Here is a 24,356-nt window from a genome sequence, read left to right as displayed (position 1 = left end):
AACTAAAATGACCAAACATCCCTCGACTGGATGCAGAAAAAAAAGAAAATGAGAACAGAATTGAAAATCACTACAATGAAAGAACAGATTCAGAAGGTAAAAATGATAGACATAAAGTCTGTTATTGAGCATTTTAGGACATTCTTTGTCCACATATCACGGCAACAAATAAAGCCATGTCAGCCACATGTACTTTTCATTACCGTGCAGGGGGGCACTCATTCTAAGCAGCTAAAACAAATCCTTGAACACGACCTAGCGTCATCTGTCTAACCCCCACCATTCTCATGCTGCAGATGTCAAAGGCAGACAAGTTAATGCCTCTGAAATCAAAGCCACTCAACACATATCTCTTCTACGGAATTCAAGGACAGTCAAAGCATTTCCCTTAGAGTTTCATTCAGAAAAAAAGAAAATGAATTCACCTGAACAGAAAGTCTAGAATCGAGGCCTCACTGTAGGAAAGCAGAGAGCTAGGAGAGAAGAAAAAAGCGTTCAGATTAAGGAAAAAAAAAAAGAGGGAGCATAGCTGAGTAAGAGAGTTATCAGCAACAGCCTTAGCGGAAACAACTGTGCTTGCTACCATTCACCTGGCCACCAGCAGAGGGAGCAATTCTTCAGCGAAAAGACAGGACTCAAAGAAATGTTAACTCAAGACAGAAAAATCCATCTTCTCTACTTGGTTGATAGCCATGTGCCATTCAAACAACATAGGAACTATACAGGATCTAAGAGAGGTATCATTTACTGTTTACAATCACTTTCAAAACCTCATGCTCAATGGCGAGCTACTGACAAAATCTATGTTAAGGTCCTTACTGCTAAAGGTCTAAGGAAGGGAATAGCTACCCACTCCAGTATTCTGGCCTAGAGAATTCCATGGACTGTATAATTCATGGGGTCGCAAAGAGTTGGACACGACTGAGAGACTTCCACCTTTCCTTTTCACTTTCAAGGTCAGGCTTAGTCCTGCAGAAGGAAATGGCAACCCGCTCCAGTATTCTTGCCTGGAGAATCCCAAGGACAGAGACCAGCAGGCCAGTCCATGGGTTCTCAAAGAGGCAGACACAACCAAGCGACTAAAACAAACAAAACGAAGGTCTAAGGCCAGGTGTGGTCTGGGCACTTTTCCTCCAAGGGCTAGTATCGGGAGGGAAAGAACGTGCCAGCTTTTGGTCTTACCTTCAGCAGCTCATCCTCACCAGCATCGGGGAACTTCTCATGTAAGGAGTCCTTCAGTACTTTGGCAATGAAGCGCATCCCGTAGCTGTGGGGTAGACAAAACTTGGTGAGAAGGACCGGGAGCTGGAGGCCACTGGTGCTGGGCTCTACCAGGGGCCACAGCGGGCGACACTCACGGGATTTTGTCCACGGAGCTGATGATGGCTGCCAGGAACTTGTCAGTCACGGCACGCATGTTCCGGATGGAGTTGTCTAGCCGCGTCCTGACTTCCTCGTGAGACAGGGCCTGCTCTGGGGTCACGTCATAGGGCAGTTTGCTGGGAAAGCAGAAATTACCCCCATGTATGTTAGACCATCACTTCATGGCAAATAGAAGGGGAAAAAGTAGAAGCAGTGACAGATTTTCCTTTCTTGGAGAAAGGTCCATCTAGTCAACGCTACAGTTCTTCCAGTAGTCATGTACGGATGTGAGAGTTGGACCCTAAAGAAGGCTGAGTGCCAAAAAACTGATGCTTTCTAACTGTGGTGTTGGAGCATATACTTGAAGAGTCCCTTGGACAGCAAGGAGATCCAACCAGTCCATCCTAAAGGAAATCAACCCTGAATATTCATTAGAAGGACTGATGCTGAAGCTCCAATACTTCAGCCATCTGATGCAAAGAGCCAACTCATTGGAAAAGACCGTGATGCTGGGAAAGATTGAGGGTAAGAGAAGAAGGGGGCAACAGAGGATGAGATAGTTGGATAGCATCACCGACTCAATGGACATGAGTTTAAGCAAACTCAGGGAGATAGTGGAGGACAGGAAAGCCTGGCATGCTGCAGTCCACGGGGTTGCAAAGAGTCAAACACAACTTAGCAAATGAATGACAACATGTTAGACCAACAGCCTGAGGCCAGGCTGTGTCTTTCATATGCAGAATGACCCAGAGAGACCAGGTAATTTTGTTATGTTCACAGAGCTGGTGAACGGTGGGGCCGGAACTGGGGCTCAGGTTTTCAGCTGTGAATTTGGAGCCTAGATCTATGTGCCAGGCACTGTGATGGGCATTTGGGATCAAAGCGTTAGAGACATGATAGCTTCTCGAGTTCTTCACGGTTTGTACGTGTGGGAGAGACACACACGTAACTATCTGTAAACACATCGTGCAACAATAAGAAGCTGACCAGAAGTCTTACAATGCCACAGAGAAGAGGCTTCTACTCAGATTGGAGGAATCAAGAAGACTTCCACGAGGAAGGAACGTATGAACTCAGAAAAATGGGAGAAAAAAAAGTCTTCTAGGAAAGAAGATCAAACACAAGGAGGGAAGAGGGAGGAGAAATGAGAACATTAAAATAAATAGAGGCCAGGTCATGGAGGGCCCTGTGTGTATTGCTAAGTCTGGACTTTCCCAGAAGCCAGGGAGAGCCATTTAAGGGACAGGAGATCTGAATTTTGAAGATTACCCCTGAGAACCTCACGCGTGATCTAACCCTACTCTACACCAAATGAGAAACCCACTGCAGACTACTCTGCTCACATCTCTAGCCCTCACCCAAGCTGGATAAAATCAGAAACATTTTGGCTCTCTGAGTTGTATTTCCCCAGCATTTTCCATATTCTGGTGACACATTCCTGCTCTGGATGTATTCACATAGATGGTAAACTATGGCCCAGGCACAGAAGTCTCCTGGATTACGGTAATTTAGTTGGCCCAACTTGCAGTGATCCAGGGCAGCTCATCATTGGCCCACAGCATCTCCTGTTCCCTCTCACAGAACACAGAGATCTCACTCAGATCCAGGTGTCTCTTCCCACCTAACCCCATTTCCGCGATGCCCATGTCCTTCCAGTCCCAGACTCTCAGAGCTCCTTTCACCTGCCGGCATTTGGACAGGAAGACTCTGCACTCGGCAGGGCCAATCGCATCCTCCAGCCTCCGCCATGTGATGGTTCACCCGCTCAGAAAGGCTCTCTCCAACCACTCTAAGTTAGCTCCCACTTGTATGCTTCATCACAGCTCCCTACAAAACTACAGAACTCCCCTCAGCTTGCAACTTCGTTTCTATGTACCTGTCTCATCTCTCCAAACTATGAACAGAAGGCAGGGAGTGTGTTGGTTTCAATCATTATTGTATGTCTCATCTGTTATTGTATTTTTTTTTTGTTTGTTTAATATAGACCATTTTTTAAAGTCTTCATTGAATTTGTTTCAATATTGTTTCTGTTCTATGTTTTGTTCTGGCTGAGAAGCAGGTGGGATCTCAGCTCCCGGACAAGAGATTATCCGCACCCCACCCCACTTAGAAAGTGAAGTCTTAACCACTGAATCGCCAGGGAAGTCCCCAATATCATATTACTATATGTGCATTTAACCCACTGTCTGGCACTTAGGAAGTACTCTATAAATATCTGCTAAATAAGTGAAGAAATTACCAACTCAACTGCTTAAAGAAGAGGTTTCTATGGGAAAACTTTTGAACAACTACTAACTTTCAAATCAAAGAAATATTAACCACTTAAAAAGAGAGAGAAAATACTAAAAACATGAAAGAAAAAGGGGTTGTGATGATCATACCTCGCCTCTCCTGTCTGGGACTCCATCTGGTTAACCCAAGACTTGTAAATATCCACGGGGTCAGTTTTGATGTTGAGGGTCTTGTCATCCATGATCTCCTTCACCACTGGAGCCAAGATCTGTCTGAGCGCATTCTGGCCCCGGGCGCCACGGTTGAAACTCACAACCATCTTAATAACTGTCGGATTTCCTGTCACAATCTCTTGAATCTGATCTACTTTCGACCTGTAAAACACAAGAAACAAGTTCAATTCAAACTAGTCACGAATCTACCAACTTTCAGATCCTTCCTACTTAAAGACCCCATCTCCTTAAAAACAGAAGTAGCTGGAAAGAGGTGGGTACATGCTCTTTCTCTAGAAACTTTCCCGACTCTCATCTGAATATGGGACCTGCCTGCAGCTGCAAACTCTTATCATGGAAACATGATCAGGTCTCTTATTAGCTAAAGATGGGAAAGTTTCTTGTTTGGATAAGTTTTTTAAAAATTCTGTCTTAATACAGAATGTTTCTAAAACTACTGGCAAATCTCTTATTCTATCATCTCCCAGAAACAGCAACATTTTATATTAGTGTTTATATTAGTTCATAATTAGCATATTAGTTTACATTATATATATATAATTAGTTTATATTGGTGTGTAGTATATATAGTATGAAAAACTGAAATTGAAACTGTTAATCGCTCAGTCATGTCTAACTCTTGTGATCCCATGGTCTGTAGCCCACCAGGCTCCTCTGTCCATGGGATTTCTCAGGTCAGAATACTGGAGTGGGTTGCTGTTCCTTTCTCCAGAGGATCTTCCCGACCCAGGGATCAAACCCAGGTCTCCCGCAATGCAGGCAGATTCTTTACCATCTGAGCCACCAGGGAAGGCCAATTAATTACATATATATGGCATGTATGTAATTAATTTGTACTTTTAGTATAATTAGCTTGCATTAGTGTATAATATATGTTGCTGTTGTGGTTTAGTCCCTAAGTCATGTCCGACTCTGCGACCCTATCAACTGTAGCCCACCAGGCTCCTCCATCCATGGGATTTCCCAGGCAAGACTACTGGAGCTGATTGCCATTTTCTTCTGCAGGGGATCTTTCTGACCCACGGATGGAACCCACACTCCTGCACTGGCAGGTGAGTTCTTTATTGGTGAGCCACCATCGAAGTCCTATACTATATATTATTGTTATAAAAAATAGATGCTTCTTTAGAGTAAGTATTTCACACATATCACAGTGTGGAAAAAAGGCACAGACAGGCCTGAATCTCTAACTGGCAGCATCTGTGATGGAGGGGAGGGGTTCCTGGCCCTGCAGAAATCTGTCCCTACTTGATCTCCTCCTGCAGGGCTGTCTTGAAGAGCCGCAGGAGCAAGTACTCCTCTCGCTGGTTGGAGGCATAGTTGTAGAGAGTGAAGATCACAGAGTCCATGAACTTGGTGGACTTGTTCTGGGGCATCTGAAAGATCAGCTTCGCCAGGTAGGTGGGGTTGGTCTGAAACATAAATCAAGGGATAAGTGATTTCCATGTAACTTGAAGGCTGGCACAAATATTCAAGACTTTTCAGTTTGAAGGATCAGGATGTACCTGAATCATAAAAGAAAAATAAGACAAGCCCTTTGCTCACCCCTCAGTGGAAATCAGAAAGACTTCCACAGAGATCCATGCATAAGGCTTTCTTGAGAAAAAGTTAACTACATTTTACAGTACTGATTCCAGGAGCCACTCACCTGCAGTAAATAAAACAAGTGCTGATACGCTTCCAATTTCTCTCTCTTCTCCTTGCTCAAAGCCTTCAGACCTCCCTTCTGTTTATTTAGCATCATCATATCAGACAACTGTTCCTTATTTTTTTTGGTAAGTTTTTTACTGTGGGAAACCACATCCTGTAAACAAGCACATGTATACATAAATCAAAACACTTTCAAAGATGCAACTCCAGGCATTATGGAAAGGTTTTTAGCACCTAAAACCTTTCGTGAAGGTCTACTGCACTGGCGGATCCCATTACATACTTTAGAATTACTATCATCTGCTGCTGCTGTTTTAATCACTCAGTCGTGTGGGACTTTGGGACCCCACGGACTGTAGCCCACCCGGCTCCTCTGTCCATGGGATTCTCCAGGAAAGAATACTGGACTGAGTTGACACTCCCTCCTCCAGGGGATCTTCCCGACCCAGGGGTCGAACTTGCATCTCCTGCTTGGCAGGCTGATTCTTTACCACTGAGAAACCTGGGGAGCCCCTGGAATCACTACATTGAATCCCATTTTCAGTATGTCAATCAAATCTATTCCTACTCAAATCTACTTATGAAGAACCTAATCCTAAAAATGTCCATTGATTCAGGAAACCAGCTTCTAGGAGTCTATCTTACAAAGTCTTGTATACAATAAAGCTACATGTACAGTGAAACATTAACTGCAGTATTATTCTGTAATAAAAAAAGTTGAAAATGCCAAATAGTCTGGAAAAAGACGTGACTCAGACTACTTCCTGATCAATTATTACACTGCCATTAAAAATAGTATTTGTGATGATATCATATAAAATGTATCTTATCCTCTATATTAAATAAAAATGTAGGATACAAAATTATTCTTAGAGTGGTGTAATAATGGGATGATTTTTATCTATACTTTTCTATTTTTAAAAAATATTTATTTGGTTGCCCCAGGTCTTAGCTGTGGCAAGCAGACTCTTAGTTGTGTCATGTGGGATCTACTTCCCTGACCAGGGATGGAACCCAGGCCCCCTGCACTGGAAGCATAGTCTTAGCCACTGGATGGCTAAGACTTCTCTACTCAAAACTATGTGATCAAATAATTTCATTTCTTATTTAACATAAAAGAAAACATACAGCATTCACGGAGAAGAAAGCCAGCCCTGCAAGGCATAAAGGTAGGGAGGCAGAGGTATCAAGCAGGACAGTGCCCCAAGGCCCTGGCTGGTACTGGACCATACCTGCAGTGTAATTTTATTTTTCACCAGCAGTCCGATTTTGATATCCATGAGATTGAGGTCATTCTCCAGCTGCTGGTTAGAACGGATAAGGGTAATAACCTCTTCCCGCATCTTCATAAGATCAAGCTCCTCCTGAAAATCCTGGTCACTTTGGTCGAGCAGGTGGACGAATTTCCGGACCACGATCATAGGCGGGTCCTCGGCACTGACTGACAGGGAGAAAGCATGTGTCAGACGAGGAATGGCATTCCCAGAAGAAGTTCTGTGTCTTGGAAAGCATCAGCATTGTCTTATATTTAAAAAAGAAAACAAAGCAGCTCTATTCACACGTAAGATATTCGTTTATTTTTGAGATGTGCAGAGACAACCACCAAGTGCAATCTTCCTGGTCATGCTGTTGCTATGTTGTTAGGCAGAAGGCAGATACAGCAAGCAGCAAGACACCAAGCCATGGGTTAGCAAAGGGGCTTCAGTCACAAGCAGCACCCTGCCCCCCAAGCCTTGCCTGCAGGACAAGAAAAGAGATCCGTGGAGAATACCCAGAACCCGATGGCTCTCAGCCACTGCCTCAACTCTTCTCTGCTGAGCCACAGTTACTCACTGAGAGTCTTGTAGTCATCACGAGCTTTGTTTGCCCGGATAAAAGCCTGGATTTTGATAATGTCATTTATCTAAGGGACACAAAAGAAGAAATTCCTCAGTTCATCTGTCCACTGCAAACACAGCAAAACTGATTCTACCGGTGCTTCTCACCCAGGGGTACTCACATGATCTCGGAAATACTGCAGGCGTTCTCTATAGCGCTTTCTAGCTTGGTGCATCCTTGCCAGGGACTGGATCTGTGGAGAAGGAGAGGGGGTCCCAGAAATGAGAAGAGCCCTTCATCTCCGCACATGTCACGCTCACACGCCATGCTGATGAGAAACCCTGCCTGGGCTACATACCTTTATAACTTCATCTTTGTGGGAGCGCAGGTAAGCCAAGCGGTCTTGGTACGCCTTCTTCTGCTTGTATCCTCTCCACTGAGACTGAAACCCAAATGTTACAGAAGAGGCGTCATTTCCCAAGGGTCAGAGGAAGTTTAAAAACTTTCCCCCAAGAGCAATTTGTGATACACCCTTAAAAAGGATGACATCCACCTGTGATGGGGGAAGGAGAGACGGGACTCTCCTTCACCAGGAGAGCACCTGGCTAACTTCCACCTCCCGGAAGTGAGCACAGCGTTGCACGCTTTTCAAAGGGCATCCACACAGATGCTCTCACTGGCTCCTCACAACCAGTTGGGGAGGAAGGTAAGATAAACACTAGCATCTGCATTTACAGAGGAGGACACAAACTCAGAGAAGGGGCTCGCCACATCCTGACAGTGCTGGAGTCGTAACTCCTAACCCAGAATTCTTTCTGAGCTTCCCTAGCACTGAAGCAAAATCACAATTGCTTCTCTCCATATTCAAATCTCACATAAAGGAATAGTCTTAGGAGACAGTGAGGTGGCGAGAAGAGCCGCCACTGAGCCGGACAACTTACCGCTGAACACCATGAAGCACACGCTGATCACGTGGCAGGAGAGAAGGGGATGGTCAGAAGGCAAAAACCCCACTCAGTCACTCAACCACAGGCCCTGACTGTTTATCACACTCAGACACTCAACTGCAGGTGCTGACTGTTCGTCAGTCCTGCTCTGGAAGCCCCCTTGCTGTCTGCACATAGGCGGCTCTGAAATACCTGAATGCAGGTGATGGCCGGGATCTGTTTCTTTAGGAAATTCATCCTGGATCGGAACTCCTGCCGGACCAAGTACCCCCGGCAGCAAGCCTGCAGCTTGGTGATCAAGCCTTCGTTGGCCAGCCAAAGCTGTTCCCGGTTATACGCAGCCGTTACCCCAGAGATGGAACTCTGAAAACACAGCAGTCACGTGAGAAGACATACACGTACAGAGTTTTAACACAGTGCCATCGCCAGTGCACGCACTAATGCTCACAGCTTGCCAAGGCTACACTAGATTTTTAAAAAATACGGTGTGATTAGCTTTTTTCTTTAGTGTTTTGGCTGTACTAGGTCTTCCTTGCTGCACACAGGCTTTCTCCAGTCGAGGTGCACTGGTTTCTCACTGCAATGGCCTCTCTTGAGTTCTCTAGAGTTCGGGGTTTGGTAGTTGCAGTGCACGGGCTTAGTGACCTCATGGCATGTGGGATCTGCCTGGACCAGGGATCAAAACCATGCCTCCCACATTGGCAGGTGGGTTCTTTACCACTGAGCCACCAGGGAAGCCGCTCTACTAGATCTTTAGCCAAGAAACAGCAATGAAGACTTCAGGTCTATTTTTCAAGGCCAAGCTGCCCTCACATCCCCCAGCAAGGAGTAAAAAACGTGACCTTCTTTGACCTCATGTTATTTCCTTTACTCACTCACCCACCTAACGCTGACCATCCCAGGAACTGTGCTTGCTGATCTGGGGTCATACTGACAAGAAGACAGAGAGACAGGTGCTACCAAGGCCTGGAGCCCCTGGAACGCCACAGAGGAGGGCCCTGTGGGGGAGTGGATAGACCACAGATGGTCTGGAGAAACAGCTTAGCGTGTCTGGACTATTACTACCAGCCCCAGAGAACCAGCAAACTTTCAAAGAGGAATAAAACTATTAGATGCGTTTTTAGAAAAGCAGCATAGTTAGCTGAGTAGCTGGCAGATCAGCGTGAGCAGGTGAATTAGAATCCTGGGGTGTATGATCCAAGTGAGAGCAGCCCTGACCACCCTGGGTGAGGGCAGGAGTGCTGAGAATGGTTACTGAGAACACCTGCAAACCCACCTGATAGCCATGGCCCCTTCTTGTCTTTGATGTCAGAGCTATTTCCGCCCCCCACCCCCCGCCCCAGACAATGTGTACAGTTAAAAGACTACATGAGGACCTCCCTGGCAGTCCAATGGTTAAGATTCTGTGCTTTCACTGCAGGGGGGATGGGTTTGGTCCCTGGTCAGGGAATTAAGATCCCACATGACGCGAGCTGCAGCCAAAAAAAAACCCCAAATAAACAGAAACAAAAAGACTATATGACCTAGGGACAGTCCATGGGATGCAAGCAGAAGCAGCTTGGTAAGATCTTTGGGAAGGAAAGCTCTTTAAGAGAGACAGACAGCTGGTATCAGGCCTGTCTGTTCTCCTCCCCGTCTTCCTACTTCCTGCCTGCCTTCCTTCTGGATGACAAGGTGACCTTGAGAATGGCAGACGGAAGAACGCTGGGACAGACCAGATCGTGGAGCCACCACACCTTCCCTGGATGCTCAACTTCAGAATTACTTTATGTGAAGAAAAAAAAATACACCTTTATGTACTAGTCCAGCCCTGATTTTCCCATCAAACTGTGCTGAGGTGTCCACTGGACTTCTAGACTGAAGATGGAAAGGCAAATCTGGTGGTGAGGAGAAGGACTAAGGCGGCGGGCGGTGAGTCTGAAGGAACAAGATTTAGGTTTGCAAGCACACAGGTGAAAACTGGGGCTACTGGCTTGAATGAGATGACTGAGGAAGACTATACAGAGGAAGAGAAGGGGGCTGATGGAACCCAGATATAACGCAAGTGGAGTCAGAGGAAACAAAAGGAGACAGAGATTAAGAAGGGACACTCGGAAGTAGACCCAGGAGAGAACAGCACTGGAGAAGCCGAAAGAGTCGAGGGTTTAAGGAAGCGGACACACTGAGAGGTCACCTATGACGAGAGCACACCTCCTTGCTGAACTTGGCAATTAAAAGGCCACTGATACAGTCTAAAGCAGGAGTTTTACTAAAATAAGAGCTGGATAGCCATGAGCTAAGATGTGAATGATAATGGAGAATGAATTCATGAAGGACAGACTGACTTAAAGGCATTTAGTAAGAACAGAGTATGAACTTATAGGCAAGACTGAATCAGGAGAGTTCTACAGGATTAAAATTTTTGTCTTTTTTGTTTTCAAAGACAAGGGAGACATGATTATGTATGTAGGTGGTATTAAAAGTATATCCTTGAACCAGCAGCACCAGTATCACCTGGGAGCTGGTCAGAAATGTAGAATTTCAGGCCTCATGTCAGACCCACAGAGTCAGTCTTCACGTCACCAGGATCCCCAGATGACTCACACACACGTTTGTTTTTTTTTCCACATGCACATGTTAAGTTCTGGAGAGCACTGATCTACGTTACACAGAGGAGGTGACACTTGAGATGGGTGTGCCTGGACAGCCAGAATTTTGACAGATGTAGATGGCAGGGGAGGGACATCTCACATTAGCAGGCACTTTGTTTTGTTTATGATTACACCTCTGATGCACAGAAGAATATCTGGTACATGTAGGAGGACAGGAGGTGTTCAGAAAGTGTCAAATGAATGAAGAAATCCTAAAAAGAATGAAGAGCATCAGCAAAGACATAGGGGATGGGAAAGACGTGCTTTGAAAGCTGCGATAAAAAAATGCTAACTTTATGTGAAAGTGCAGGCTATATTCAAATACAGTAAAGTTTGGAGTTTGTGGGATAGTCAGAAAAGAGATTAAGTATGTAAACTGGGAAAGATTAAGAGTAGTTGTATTTACCCTTGTTCTTCCTAAGTAGTATAACCTCTAAACTACAGGTACTGTCTCTCAGCTCCTTCTTTTGTGAAGAAATGTGACCTACCTGGATCTCCTCCCGAGAAAGCTGCATGGAATTCTGCACAAAGTCTGAGGGTTCATCCCATCCTCCTTCCTGGGTCTCCAGATTGTGGTAATAATAATATCCACCTTTCACCCAGTGCTTCACCCACTTGCTGTTGTTATCTCCTGACATAAAATAAAGGAAAGATCCAAGAAACTCAGAGACACACTCCCCACAGCCACATGTCTAATCCTATAGGATCACCCTGATCAGGCTGAACAACCTAAATGAATACCATTCCCAAAGCCTACCCCTTGGGTCTGTGAGAGTAAAGAGGGATCCTAAGTTCCTCTTAAATTATGACTCTGTAACATCTCATTTAGTTCATTCATGTCCACACTATAAAAAGAAAATACCTATGAAGTCCACATGTGGAAACTGACCTTGACTACCTCTGTTCCTTTCAAAGCCTACACTGAAGTAAGACCACGTGTGTCAGAAAACTATTTTCATAAAAGACTTGCAACCATTCAGTCTTTCTAGTTAATTTTCAAAAAAAGGGGCGGGGCATAAAATGGGATAAAATATCTTTATTCCCCCCTTTCTGCAGATGAACTACTTTTAAGTATCTTATAGGCTTAGGTAATCAGAACTATACCCTATGAAAGAAACATTTTCAGAAAATTGACCTTAAGTTAGCCATGACCATGGTAACTTAAGTGGTAACTTAAGTGACCACCTTGAGTTAGCCGTACTCAAGGTGAAGAAAAAGAGTTATTTTTAAACATAGGAATATTATCTCCTTGAGTCTTTACAGTAAGCCCCCTACTGTACTTCTTCAGGGCCTTTCCCTATAGCTTGTCCCCTTCCCCTTCAGTTCCATGGTATTTCTAAGTTTCCGTGGTATTTCTAAGCTCTTACTTTCAGGACACATATTGATTTACCCATAACTCACCTGCTGCCAGTTTTTTCTTCTTGACTTCAGCAAGGTCACTCTGGTAAGTCTCACCACATTCGGGGATGACGCCATACAAGCCGACGTCGGGGGAACGAAGGGCGCTGAGTGTTTTGCTAACTTCGCCTTTCTCCACTGCTTCATTGATGGCAAAGATTCCTAAGGCAACTATCCCAGGAGAGAACTGTTACTGGAATAGTTTAGAAAGCATCTAGATTTGCTTACTAGCACACCGTCCCCCCTGTAACTATCTTTTTTTTTTTAATTTTGGCCACACCACCTGGCAGGTAGCATGGTTCCCCATTCAGGGATAGAGCCTGGGCCTCTGCGGTGAAAGTGCCAAATCGTAACCACTAGGCAATCAGAGAATCCCCAGCCCTATATCTTGGTCAAGCTGAGTACTGAGCTATGGAACACCTTGCCACCCCCCACTTTCCATCAGAACAGAAATAAACTGATACATACACCTTTGTGCTTCTTGGGTGTCTTTGTTGGACTGCCAGATTCCACCTTGAATTTCATCCAACCATAACACAGCTGACTCATCCTGGGTTTCCTACAAACCATTAAGAGCAAAATGATCTTAGAGTCATGAAATCAGGGTATATGCCATGATGGTGGCTTCTGAGACTCAATGAGAGACAGAGGAAGAGGTTTCAAACATACAAGACAAGACATGTGGAATAGTCAACTGGAAGAAGCCAACATAAAAAACTGGTAAAAGGGTTACACGAGAAATACCTCAAATATAAGCGACGGGTATAGGAAGGTGAATTCCAGTCATTCAGGAGGACAGGAGCAGCTAGAAGGAGCAAAAGGTCCACACTGGGAAGAGACCCAGGGACTTAAACACTGGCAAGGACCACAGCATGCATATGAATATGCAATACTTTTTTTAAAAAAGCCTTCTTTGCCAGCAATATTCAGAGGGAGTAAATATTCTCTATGTATTTTGGGGGGCTTCCCTGGTGGCTCAGCGGTAAAGAATATGCCTGCCAATTCAGGAAACACAGGTTCGATCCCTGATCTGGGAAGATCCCCTGGAGAAAGAAATGGCACCCCACTCCAGTATTCTTGCCTGGGAAATACCATGGACAGAGGAGCCTGGCAGGCTACAGTCCATGTGGTCACAAAGAGTCAGACATGACTTACCAACTAAACAACAATAACAATATATTCTCTGTGACCACTATTTTTAAGACTATCAAGACTTTATCGCATGTAAAGCTAGGAGTCACTATGGGGAACTTAAGCTTATCATCGGCTTATATTCTAAAACTTGAAAGTTAAAACAGTTGTTGGAAACTTAGAGACACATCTTCACACAGAAACATAATAAACGGTGATTAGTTTACTCAGTGTGGCCAACAAGAGTTTCTCCAGCCCAGTGAAGTTTGAGTTGAATACTAGGAACAAGGGTGAGACAGAAATGGAGTCTTTTTCTCCTTCTAGGCAAGGCACCTCGGGTTTCAAAGTGACCAGGCTGGGAGAATTGTGTTTGAGACAACCTTGGCAGACCCGGCAAGAGTTAACTACTCCTGAGGCTTGAGCTAATAGCAGTTGGGATAAATAGTAGCTCAAAAATCCTTCAAGACTACTTGATATAAACATAATTTGCCAAGGCACCCAGGAGACAGCTGGGGTCAGTCACTCTGTGTTGTCAGCTGAGGCAGGGTCTTGGCTTTGGGGGAAAATGGAAAATTTCACTGGCTTCAGCACACCCAGCAGCTGAAAAAACTACAAAATCTCAGAGGAGGCTTGGCTTTCCTCCTGTGTTATTGGGAAAAGACACAATATTTCATTCAGCCAAGCCAAGAAGTCACAAATCCCAGCAGTTTACAAAGTGCCTTGGTGACAGGGTGAGGCCAAAAGAAGGCACCTGAAATCCAAAGTAATGATTTCACTCAAATGCAGAGTTTTAGAAAGAAAGACCACTTTAAATTATGTTTAAGTACTGGGCTTACAATCATAGGCACTGTTCCAATGTAAGAAGTTCATAGTCTCGGTAAAGGATAAAAGGACCCCAATAAACAGAACACAAGAACAAGTCACCTAATAGCTTCAGAACTTAGCCGTTTTCTACCAATGGTCAGTTTCTGTTACTCAAAATAGAAAATGGCCACACACAACTCTCAAAAGTCCTATGAATAAATACTGGCAATGCTAAGCAATAGTTTCAATATGAGATAATATACTGAGTCAGTGATAACTTAAACTGAGAAGTCATGAGCTAGACAGCTGAAGCTGTATTCTCTGAGAGAATTGGCGTAAACATCCTTGCACCCTAAAAATGGGTACTTCCACAGAATCAGGTCATTTGGAGGTTTACTTTTAGGCTAATCATACATGAGCTTTCTCTGCACAGAATCTCCTGTAAGCAAAGCCAGGAGATTTGGCTCAGCCTTCCTTGTATCTGGAGAAAGGTGCAGCTTATCAAGAATTCTGACCATCCAGGGGACTTCCCTGCTGGTCCAGGGGCTAAGATTCCATGCTCCCAATGCAGGGAACCCAGGTTCAATCAGTTCCTGGTCAGGGAACTAGATCTTACATGCTGCAACTAAGATGAAAGACAAAGATCGAAGATTCCCTGTGCCACAACAAAGACATGGTGCAGCTGAATATATAAATATTAAGAAAAAAAATTCTGACCATCCAGAGTTCTGTCATCTCTGTCCCATGCAGACTAAAGCAGGAGGATTAAACATTTCATACATTCCTAAGAAACAAGTGACAGAGCTGTGGTGTGAAAGGAAAAAAAAAAAAACCACTGGATCCGTGTCTTAGGTGGGTCAGGGGAAAATGAGATAGAAACATCCTTCCTCTGACTGAAAGAGGCAAGACAGATGACATACACCATCATCCCAGTGTAAGGAAAGAAGAGGACCTCACTGCTCCAATTAGATCAAATCAGATGACAAAATCCAACATCCTCCTGTGAGAGTCTGTTCTAAGGATTAACTCAAACCACTCGACAGAGTTAAAAACCTGAATAAGATATTGTGGAGGATATTAAGATGAAACAGATTTAATGTGAAAATGCCATATAAAATATACCGAAATAACATCCCCTGACATCTCTGAGTACACTTTGAAGCACACTGATTGCATTTTAGAAGAGGTAAAGAGCCAGGGACCAGAAATAAGAATCCAAGGAGTGGGCAGTGACTGGAGGTAAAAGAGGTGGAGAAGCCACAAGATACAGGGAAAGGAAAGGGCAGACAGACAAAAGAAGAGCAGTTACCATCTGTATGTACGTATACAAAAGCTCAGACATTTGCAAAGGGTACTGTGAAAGTGAAAAGCCGCTCAGGTGTGTCCGACTCTGCGACACCATGGACTGCAGCCTGCCAGGCTTCTCTGTCCATGGAATTCTCCAGGCAAAAATACTGGAGTGGGTAGATTCCCTTCTCCAGGGAATCTTTCCAACCCAGGGATTGAACCCAGGTCTCCCACATTGCAGGTGAATTCTTTACTGTCTGAGCCTCCAGGGAGGCCAGAGAATACTGGAGTGGGTAGCCTATCCCTTCTCCAGCAGATCTTCCTGACCCGGATTCTTTACCAGTTGAGCTACCAGGGAAGCCCACAAAGGGCACGTCTCACCCCTAAAACCTCCTTAAAAGTCTCTCTTGTTTTATGTGGCATGGATGCACGTGTCATGATTCCTAAAATATTCATAAATGTGTAGACACATATATGTGTAATATAAATTAATATCTTAGCACTCATCACGTATATTAACCGTGCTATACATACATATAGATATACCTTAAAGCATCATACATACCATATATGCATGAAACACACATACATGAATCTATAAAACATTTATTAACACAAGTGCTGACCATTCGAAGTGAAGCCTTGATGGTTTAGGTATCGATCCTCTAGCTGCTCACAGTAAACGCTCAGGGAGAGAGCTAGAACTGGGGGTGCCACAGTGGGAGGTTTGGGACAGGAACAGTGCACCAAACAAACGTATTCAATATTCTAGCAACTGGTCCAGCTGTGTCAGTGCACACCTGCTGGTTTCTAGCTACATGCATGTACGCATGCCTGTGTACACACAGACTGTGGGGTGGGTGAGGAGAAGCAAGACTTAAACAGTATTCATATTTACAATTATGAGTTCCTTGAGAACCCCTAATGATACTGAGGCAGGGCCCTGTGGGGTTCCTGGGCACAAGGTCTTTCTGTCTCCCATTTCTTTGATTATAGGAAAAAGCTTTCATTCAGCCTCTGGGACCTTCCCTGAGTTTGGTATTCTGCCCACAAGCATGTAGACCCCAGACCAGTTGGACCTGAAGGTTGATGACGCTGACTCTTCCTTACCTCGCTACCCATCCATCAGTCTATAAAACTTCTCACTGTCTTCACCAAGTGGGGACATGTAGCTTTTCAAGGCAGGAGTTTGCTGTGTCCCCCTTTGCCTAGCAAAGTAATAAAGCTATTCTTTTCTACTCCACTCAAAACTCTGTCTTTGAGATTCAATTTGGCACTGCTGTACATAGAAGCTGAGCTTTAGGCATCACTAATACCATGCCTTGGCATTCAAACAATACTAACCCAATGACCAGTAATCTACTTTTAGCAAGTATTCCCAAGGCACTAAATTTAAATGGAGAGAGAAGTGACTTGGTGAAAACAGTGGAGGCAGGACCTCCAAATATCCCTTCTACATAAAAGCAACAAAAACACTGGCAAAAATCATCAGAATCAACTTTTTCAAAAATCCAGAAATTAACCAAAGGCTTCCAGCAGTCAGAGAGAGCCTATTCAAGAACAGTTGACTCTCTGTAAGAAGAGTGAGGTCTGTGGTGCTTTAAATGGCTTTATTCCCTTTTTATGCTCTGCCCACCCCCTCCGCTCCCACCCCATACACACCTTCCTGCTTCAGATCTATCTATTCCCAGAGAACTGTCATTAGTTGACACATTAGGGAGTTCCATGGAAGACCACAGCTAGGTTCTCTTTATTTGACCTGACTCAGAGCGTGCCCAGTGCAAACAGCCTTTCTGGAGTATCTGTCCGAAACAGTAAGAGGTAACTGCTTCACATCAGAGATGTCTGGGGCAGCGGATAAACACTTAGGCAAAAATAGGCTAACCGAAGAGCTTAAAAGGACGGACTTCCCCGACGGTCCATGCTCTCACTGCCAAGGGAGAGTTCAGTTCCTGGAGTTCAACCCTTGGTTGGGGAACTAAGATCCCACAAGCTGCAGAACACAGAAAAAAAAAAAAAAACACACAAAACTTCAAAAGAAAAGCTAGAGAACGAGACGTCCACAGACAGCTTTGAAAAGCTCTGACAAACTCCTGGGATGGGGATCGAGAAGATGACAGCACATGTGTAGGTTCTGCACATGCTCAAAAAAGATCTGATAAGACTGTAAACTCTGACCGCTGGCTGACCCTGAGGCTCTGGGCAAGCATGAAGTGAACGTTAAAGCAAAATTGTGAACTGCCTAGCTGAGTGTGGAAGGCAGGCCCCAACACATACAAAGCCCCTCAGCAAAGGCTGGAAGCTTTGCTGGTTCTAGGCATTCAAGGAAATTTCTAATCATTAGCTGACCACTAGCTAACCAAGCAGAGACTTCAGTGGACACACATGACTAAGAATACAGACTTAAAAGAACTGAAAATCACTAAGAAAACAACAACAGAAATGAACTGGCACAGTAATAAACCCCAAGGAGGGGTGGAATCTGATTTCCAAACCTTCTCTATTATATTATTAAAATGTCTAACTTTCAACCAAAAATTACAAGATATGTAAAAAAAACAAGAAAGCATGGTCCAAAGAGGAAAAAAAAACAAAGCAGACAACATAGTAGACAAAAACGTAAGTCAGCAACCTAAAGTATGTTCAAATAACTAAAGGAAATGAGAATAATGCCTCACCAAATAGAGAATATCACACACACAAACATATCTATTAAAGAAACATTAAATTATGGAGTTGAAAAATACAATAACTGAAATATTCACTAGAGGGATTCAGCAGATTTGAGTAGAGGGAAGATATATGCATAACAGAATTCCCTAAAGGCAAAGTGAAAGAAAAAGAGGCATTTTACTTGAAGAAAATCTGAACAGACCTATACCAAATATAGAGATAAAAATCAATTAAAAAAAAATCAAAACACATCCTACAAAAATAAAACCAAACCAAAAATTCAGGACCATATGACTTCACTGGTGAATTCTACCAAATGTTTAAAGAACTAACATTGATCCTTTACAAACTTGTCTAAAACATAAAAGAGGATGGAACACTACTCAATTCATTCTATCAGGCCTTTATTACTCTGATACCAAAACCAGACACAGAGATAATACAAGAAAAACAGACCAAATTTAAATTAACCTCTTTCGCTTGCTAAATTTGGAACTCAGATGGCTATTTTTAAAACTACTCCCAAGAGGAACTTAAAAGCTGAGCTGAAGCTTAAAAAAAAGACAACTATACCTAAACTATAGTGTACCCGACTGAACCTGGCAGTGTAAGTAAACTTTCCTCTCATTCGCCCTATTCTTATTCCACAGCAAAAGGAAATGCTTTAAACTCTAGTCACATCCTCTAAAAGTTTAACTCCCAGGACCCAAACAAAAGGAGCAGTGAGGCCGTCACATGATGAAAGCAGGTACAACTTATATCCTCAAACTTCTTTCCTTTTTTAGACATGGACCCAGACTCAGTTCATTCTTTCAGAGTCCACTCCTCCTGGACTAATAAGGCGGCGAAAGACAACATGACCACCACTGGCCTGGGCAGAGCCACAGCAGCCAGGCCCCACACTAGAGATTCTGGGTTAGCAGAAACAGAGTTAAAGCTCAGGAATCTGTATTTTAAAAATGACCTTTCAAGGTTTCTAGTGATCAGTCAAGTTTGGGAAGCTCTGATCCAACAAACTGGTATCACAGACAGACCTCCATTTATGGCTTCCTATGACTAAAAAGCCTCTTGATGAAAGTGGAAGAGGAGAGTGAACAAGTTGGCTTAAAGTTTAACATTCAGAAAACTAAGATCATGGCATCTGGTCCCATCACTTCATAGGAAATAGATGGGGAGACAGTGGAAACAGTGTCAGACTTTATTTTTTGGGGCTCCAAAATCACTGTGGATGGTGACTGCAGCCATGAAATTAAAAGACACTTACTCCTTGGAAGGAAAGTTATGACCAACCTAGATAGCATATTAAAAAGCAGAGACATTACTTTGCCAACAAAGGTCTGTCTGGTCAAGGCTATGGTTTTTCCAGTGGTCATGTATAGATGTGAGAGTTGGACTGTGAAGAAAGCTGAGCGCCGAAAAATTGATGCTTTTAAACTGTGGTGTTGGAGAAGACTCTTGAGAGTCTCTTGGACTGCAAGGAGATCCAACCAGTCCATCCTAAAGGAGATCAGTCCTGGGTGTTCATTGGAAGGACTGATGCTGAAGCTGAAACTCCAATACTCTGGCCACCTCATGCGAAGAGTTGACTCATTGGAAAAGACCCTGATGCTGGGACAGATTGAGGGCAGGAGGAGAAGGGGAGGACAGAGGATGAGATGGCTGGATGGCATCACCGACTCGATGGGCATGAGTTTGAGTAAACTCTGGGAGTTGGTGATGGACAGGAAGGCCTGGTGTGCTGCGATTCATGGGGTCGCAAAGAGTTGGACACAACTGAGCGACTGAATTGAACTGATGGCCAACTGTTTCTCACTAGAGTAAGTAAACCAGTTAATGTCTCTGTCTCAATTTCCTGGCTACAAAATTTCCTGGGAGTTGTGATTCAACCCAGAGCACAGGATCAACTGACATGCATAATAATGATCTTCTTAAAAGGAACCTGGTACTTGCTACATGTATACATTTAGGACACATTAATGTCAAGTACTCTCATGACAACAGAATCAAAGGAGATCTATCCACACTATATTATGGGGCTTCCCTGGTGGTCCAGTGGTTGAGAATCTGCCTGCCAATGCAGGGACACCAGTTCAATTCCTGGTCCAGGAAGATCCCACATGCCAAGGGGCACCAAATGCCTATGTGCACAACTATTGAAGCCCACACACCCTAAAGCCCATGCTCCACAAGAAGAGAAGCTACTGCAATAAGAAGACCTCGCACTGCAACTAGAGACTAGCCCCTACTCTCTACAACTAGAGAAAGCCTGTGCACAGAAACAAAGACCAACGCAGCCTAAATACATACATAAATTTAAAAAATAAAATCTAGGCACTGGACTAATACCACAGTTGATTTTTGCCTCTTAAAAAAAAATTTGTATTATCTACAACTCCTGCCCCACAGCCCAAACTTACAGAACCCACAAGGGTGTCAGTGTACAAAACCTCCAATTATACAAAAGCCCTGGTCTGTTTTACTACTTTTGACTTTCCAGAAAGAATCTGACCTCCTGAATAAAGAAATTCTTTTAGCTCTTCTGCCTGCTGCAAGAACCTCATGGTAGGGATCTTCAAGGTTGTGGGCCTCAGCACAACTGTTGAGGAGGTCCTTATCCAACTGTTGTTAGTTAGAAGAATTTAAAAGGAGATGAACCACAATTCAGACAAACAGATGGTCATTACGCTTTAATCACAGAACAAACAACTGAGGGCCTGCCAAACACATGGCGACTTCCTATTCATCAAGAGAACTAAAAAAGGTGTAAATCTCATCCATTTCCTCAACAAACTGGCTGAGAGGCAAGACAAACTTTTTAAAACTGTCTGTGTGACATTTACTTTGGAAAACATATTCATAGCAGCATTATCCCTAACAGTCACAAAGTGGAAACATGATCATCAACTCACGAATAGATAATTAAATGTGGTGCAGCCACACAACGGAATATTGTTCAACAATAAAAAGAAAATACTAATGCATGCTACGGTTTGAATAAACCAAGCTAAGTGAAAGAAGCCGGTCACAAAGGACCACACCTTGTACTGATGATTTCATTTACATGGAACGTCCAGAACTGACGGATCCACACACAGAAAGTAGACTGACGGGTACCAGAGCTGAAGAGACGGGAGGGTAACGACTCGGTACTGGCGGGTACCGATTTTCTTTCTTTTCAAAAAAAAATATTTATTTATTTGGCTTTGCTGGGTCTTAGTTGCAGCACACAGGATCTTTTAGTCATAGCATGTGGAATCTAGTTCTCTGAACAGGGATTGAACCTGGGCCCCCCGCACTGGGAGCTTGGAGTTTCAGTCACTGGATCACAAGGGAAGTCCCCCAGGTTTCTTTTTGGGGTGATGAAAATGCTGCAAAATTGATTTTAGTTATGCTGTAAAATTGATTGCCTATGAAAGACGAAAAACCACTGATCTGTACATTTTAAAGTAGTGAGCTATATGTGAATGTGAACTGTATCTCAATAAAGCCATTATTAAAAAAAAACTTAATGGCATTATTTACTAAAGCTTAACATATGCATTCCCTATGACCCACAAATTCCACTGCTAAATGTATACTTGATGGAAATGCATATGTACATTTACCAAAAGACATGTACTAAAATATTCACAGAAGCACTAATTGCAATAGCAAGTGAGAAACAACCAAAAATTCACTAATAACAGAATATGTAACCACAAAACAAAATAGTATATAACAATAAGAATGAACCAACTACTGCTACATGCAACCACATGGATGAATTTCAATAACATTATGTGGGACAAAAGAAGCCAGACACAAGAGTAAATAATGTATGATCTCATTTAAATAGAGTTCAAAACCAGACAAAAATCAACTGTGGTGTCAGAAATTAGGACGCTGGTTACCAGCATGCTGTAGGGAGTGAATAAGGATATAAGGGGGTTTCTGTTATTGCTTTTTATAATCCAAGCACCAGTTACATAGGTATGCTCACTTGAACATTTATACAACCATATACTTAAATAACTGACACATTTTCCTGGATCTTATGTTTCAACAGAGAATTTATGTAAAGAGACATAAGGTGTGTCTACAACCATAACAACAAACACCAACAAACAAACCAAATGCGTAAAATAGCACTTCTGGAAGGCGGAGTCTATGACTCTCACACCATGTGTATCCCACTGCTCTGAATCTAAGGGTGCCAAGGGAAGAGAGTCACTGAGTGAACGCCCCTCCCTCTGTCTCAGCCCTAGGATGGATGGCATTCTCTGAACAGAAAGAACAATTCAGGGCCACTCACCTGGGCCTTCTCTCTCTTTGCTCGGATCAGTGTGTCCTGATAATGCTGGGCCACGTCTGCGAGGACCCCCTCGAGTTTAGCTGCAGGAATCTGCAAGGCCTGCAGGGTCTTCTGGGCATCACCTTCATCCAGGGCTTCGTTAATCAAACCAATGGCTAAAATCCCTACACAGGGGTGGACAGAAAGTCATTTTTTTAAATTGAGAAACTGTATAAATAAATCAGTCTTTAAACAAGCTAAGTGACCATCAGTCCTCTACCCAAGTGCTATCATGAGTTAAACTACAATTTGCCATCCAAAATGTTAAACAGCATTTAAATTTTTTCCTTTAAATGTAGTGGGCTTTTTTCATCTAAGTAAACTCCCTTATATCTATTTTCCTATTGAAATCTCAAGTCTTTTTGTTTTATTTTTAATTGGTCTAACTGAAGAGTGATGAGGACTGTGACAAAACTAGCTTTACAGGATAGCTTTCGAGTATACTCCAATGTGTGATCAAAGCTATTCTTGACTCACAAAAAGTCTAGGGCTCAAGGGAATCTTTTTTTTTAACTTTTTACTTTGGATTAGGGCATAGCTGATTAACAATGCTGTGACAGTTTTAGGTAAACAGTGAAGAGACTCTGCCATACATATACACGTGTCCATTCTTCCCCAAACTCCCCTCTAATCCAGGCTGCCCTATAACATCGAGCAGAGTTCCCTGTGCTATACAGTAGGTCCTTGTTGGTTATCCATTTTCAATATAGCAGTCTGCACATGTCAATCCCAAACTCAAGCATTCAAGGGAATCTTAAAAATCACCTAGTTCAACATTTTTATAGAAAAAAATACAAGGATGAAGTTTAGGTATCTCTTCAAGATCACACAGCAAACAAGTGGCAGGTGGAAAATCAAAGCTCAGGGCATCCTCCTCCAAAGCAATGCTCTTCCCACTAAATCACTGATAATTTCTCACAGGAAACACTAAATAAAACTAGGAATGTTCACTCCTTGCATATCTCAGCCAGCTGGACTACTCTTTAATTTTTATTTTTTGGTAAACCACATGGCATGTGGGATCTTCATTCCCCAACCAGGGATCGAATCCACACCCCCAACAGTGGAAGTGCACAGTCTTAACCACTGGACCACCAGAGAAGTCCCTGCACTGCTTCCGTAATGACTCCACTGTATAATAAATGCTGGTCTTTGTCTCTGGTTTCTGGAAAGTGAATGTTGCTCAGTTGGGTCTTGACTCCATGCGACCCCCTGGGCTGTGGCCCACCAGGCTCCTCTGTCCATGGGGTTTTTCTGGCAAGAATACTGGAGTGGGAAGCCATTCCCTTCTCTGGGGCATCTTTCTGACCCAGGGACCAAACCCGGGTCTCCTGCACTGCAGGCAGATTCTTTATCATATTTCCCAAGTGATAGGAGTATCTTTGTTGCTCATGGTGGGCCCCTAGTGAGTTTATGCCGAACAGATGATTCCTGTTCGGCCCCTAGAAACTTCTGGGGTAGGGGCTGGTCATGCTGGAAAGACCAACCATGTGATCAGAAGGTTGGGGTTTTGAGTCTTATGATCTCTGAACATCTACTTGGCTATTCCAGACACAAAAAGCAGACTGGAAATTGAATTCAATTACTTGGCAACTACTCTGCCAAGTAATTCAATCAATCAGAAGTAATGAAGCCCCAGTAAAGCCTCTGGATAGCCAAAGCTCAGGTGACCTTCCCAGGCTATGACACACATCGATGGGCTGGAAAGGGCAACATATCCTGAGGACACAGAAGCTTTGAATTTGGGGCCCTTCCATACATCACCCCATTGGTTTCTTTTGACTGGTCCTGATTTGTACTCTTTACATAAAACTCTTTTTGTACTCTTGTACAATAAAATTCAATTTGTACTCTTAAGAAT

The 24,356-nt window shown here is 43.5% G+C and overlaps 1 protein-coding gene across 1 annotated transcript in view; it reads right to left on the bottom strand.

Moving 5' to 3' along the window:
• The window catches only part of IQGAP1 (IQ motif containing GTPase activating protein 1), a 100,641-nt gene that overhangs the window by 16,484 nt on the left and 59,801 nt on the right, over window positions 1–24,356 (bottom strand). Inside the window, exons 15-28 of the mRNA XM_043434659.1 lie at window positions 22,457–22,620; window positions 12,739–12,829; window positions 12,274–12,441; window positions 11,361–11,503; window positions 8,435–8,605; window positions 7,654–7,737; window positions 7,477–7,548; window positions 7,311–7,380; window positions 6,710–6,918; window positions 5,476–5,631; window positions 5,076–5,239; window positions 3,744–3,968; window positions 1,359–1,499; window positions 1,183–1,267 (exon numbers count right to left, since the gene is read on the bottom strand). Coding sequence (XP_043290594.1) covers window positions 1,183–1,267; window positions 1,359–1,499; window positions 3,744–3,968; window positions 5,076–5,239; window positions 5,476–5,631; window positions 6,710–6,918; window positions 7,311–7,380; window positions 7,477–7,548; window positions 7,654–7,737; window positions 8,435–8,605; window positions 11,361–11,503; window positions 12,274–12,441; window positions 12,739–12,829; window positions 22,457–22,620 — 1,943 coding nt within the window. The remainder of the gene's footprint in view (window positions 1–1,182; window positions 1,268–1,358; window positions 1,500–3,743; window positions 3,969–5,075; window positions 5,240–5,475; window positions 5,632–6,709; window positions 6,919–7,310; window positions 7,381–7,476; window positions 7,549–7,653; window positions 7,738–8,434; window positions 8,606–11,360; window positions 11,504–12,273; window positions 12,442–12,738; window positions 12,830–22,456; window positions 22,621–24,356) is intronic.

Source organism: Cervus canadensis, chromosome 17 (genome assembly GCF_019320065.1).
Source record: "Cervus canadensis isolate Bull #8, Minnesota chromosome 17, ASM1932006v1, whole genome shotgun sequence".
Lineage (NCBI taxonomy): Eukaryota > Metazoa > Chordata > Mammalia > Artiodactyla > Cervidae > Cervus > Cervus canadensis.
The sequence above is the reverse complement of the archived record's forward strand: the minus strand, read 5'-3'. Positions and strand labels throughout refer to the sequence as shown.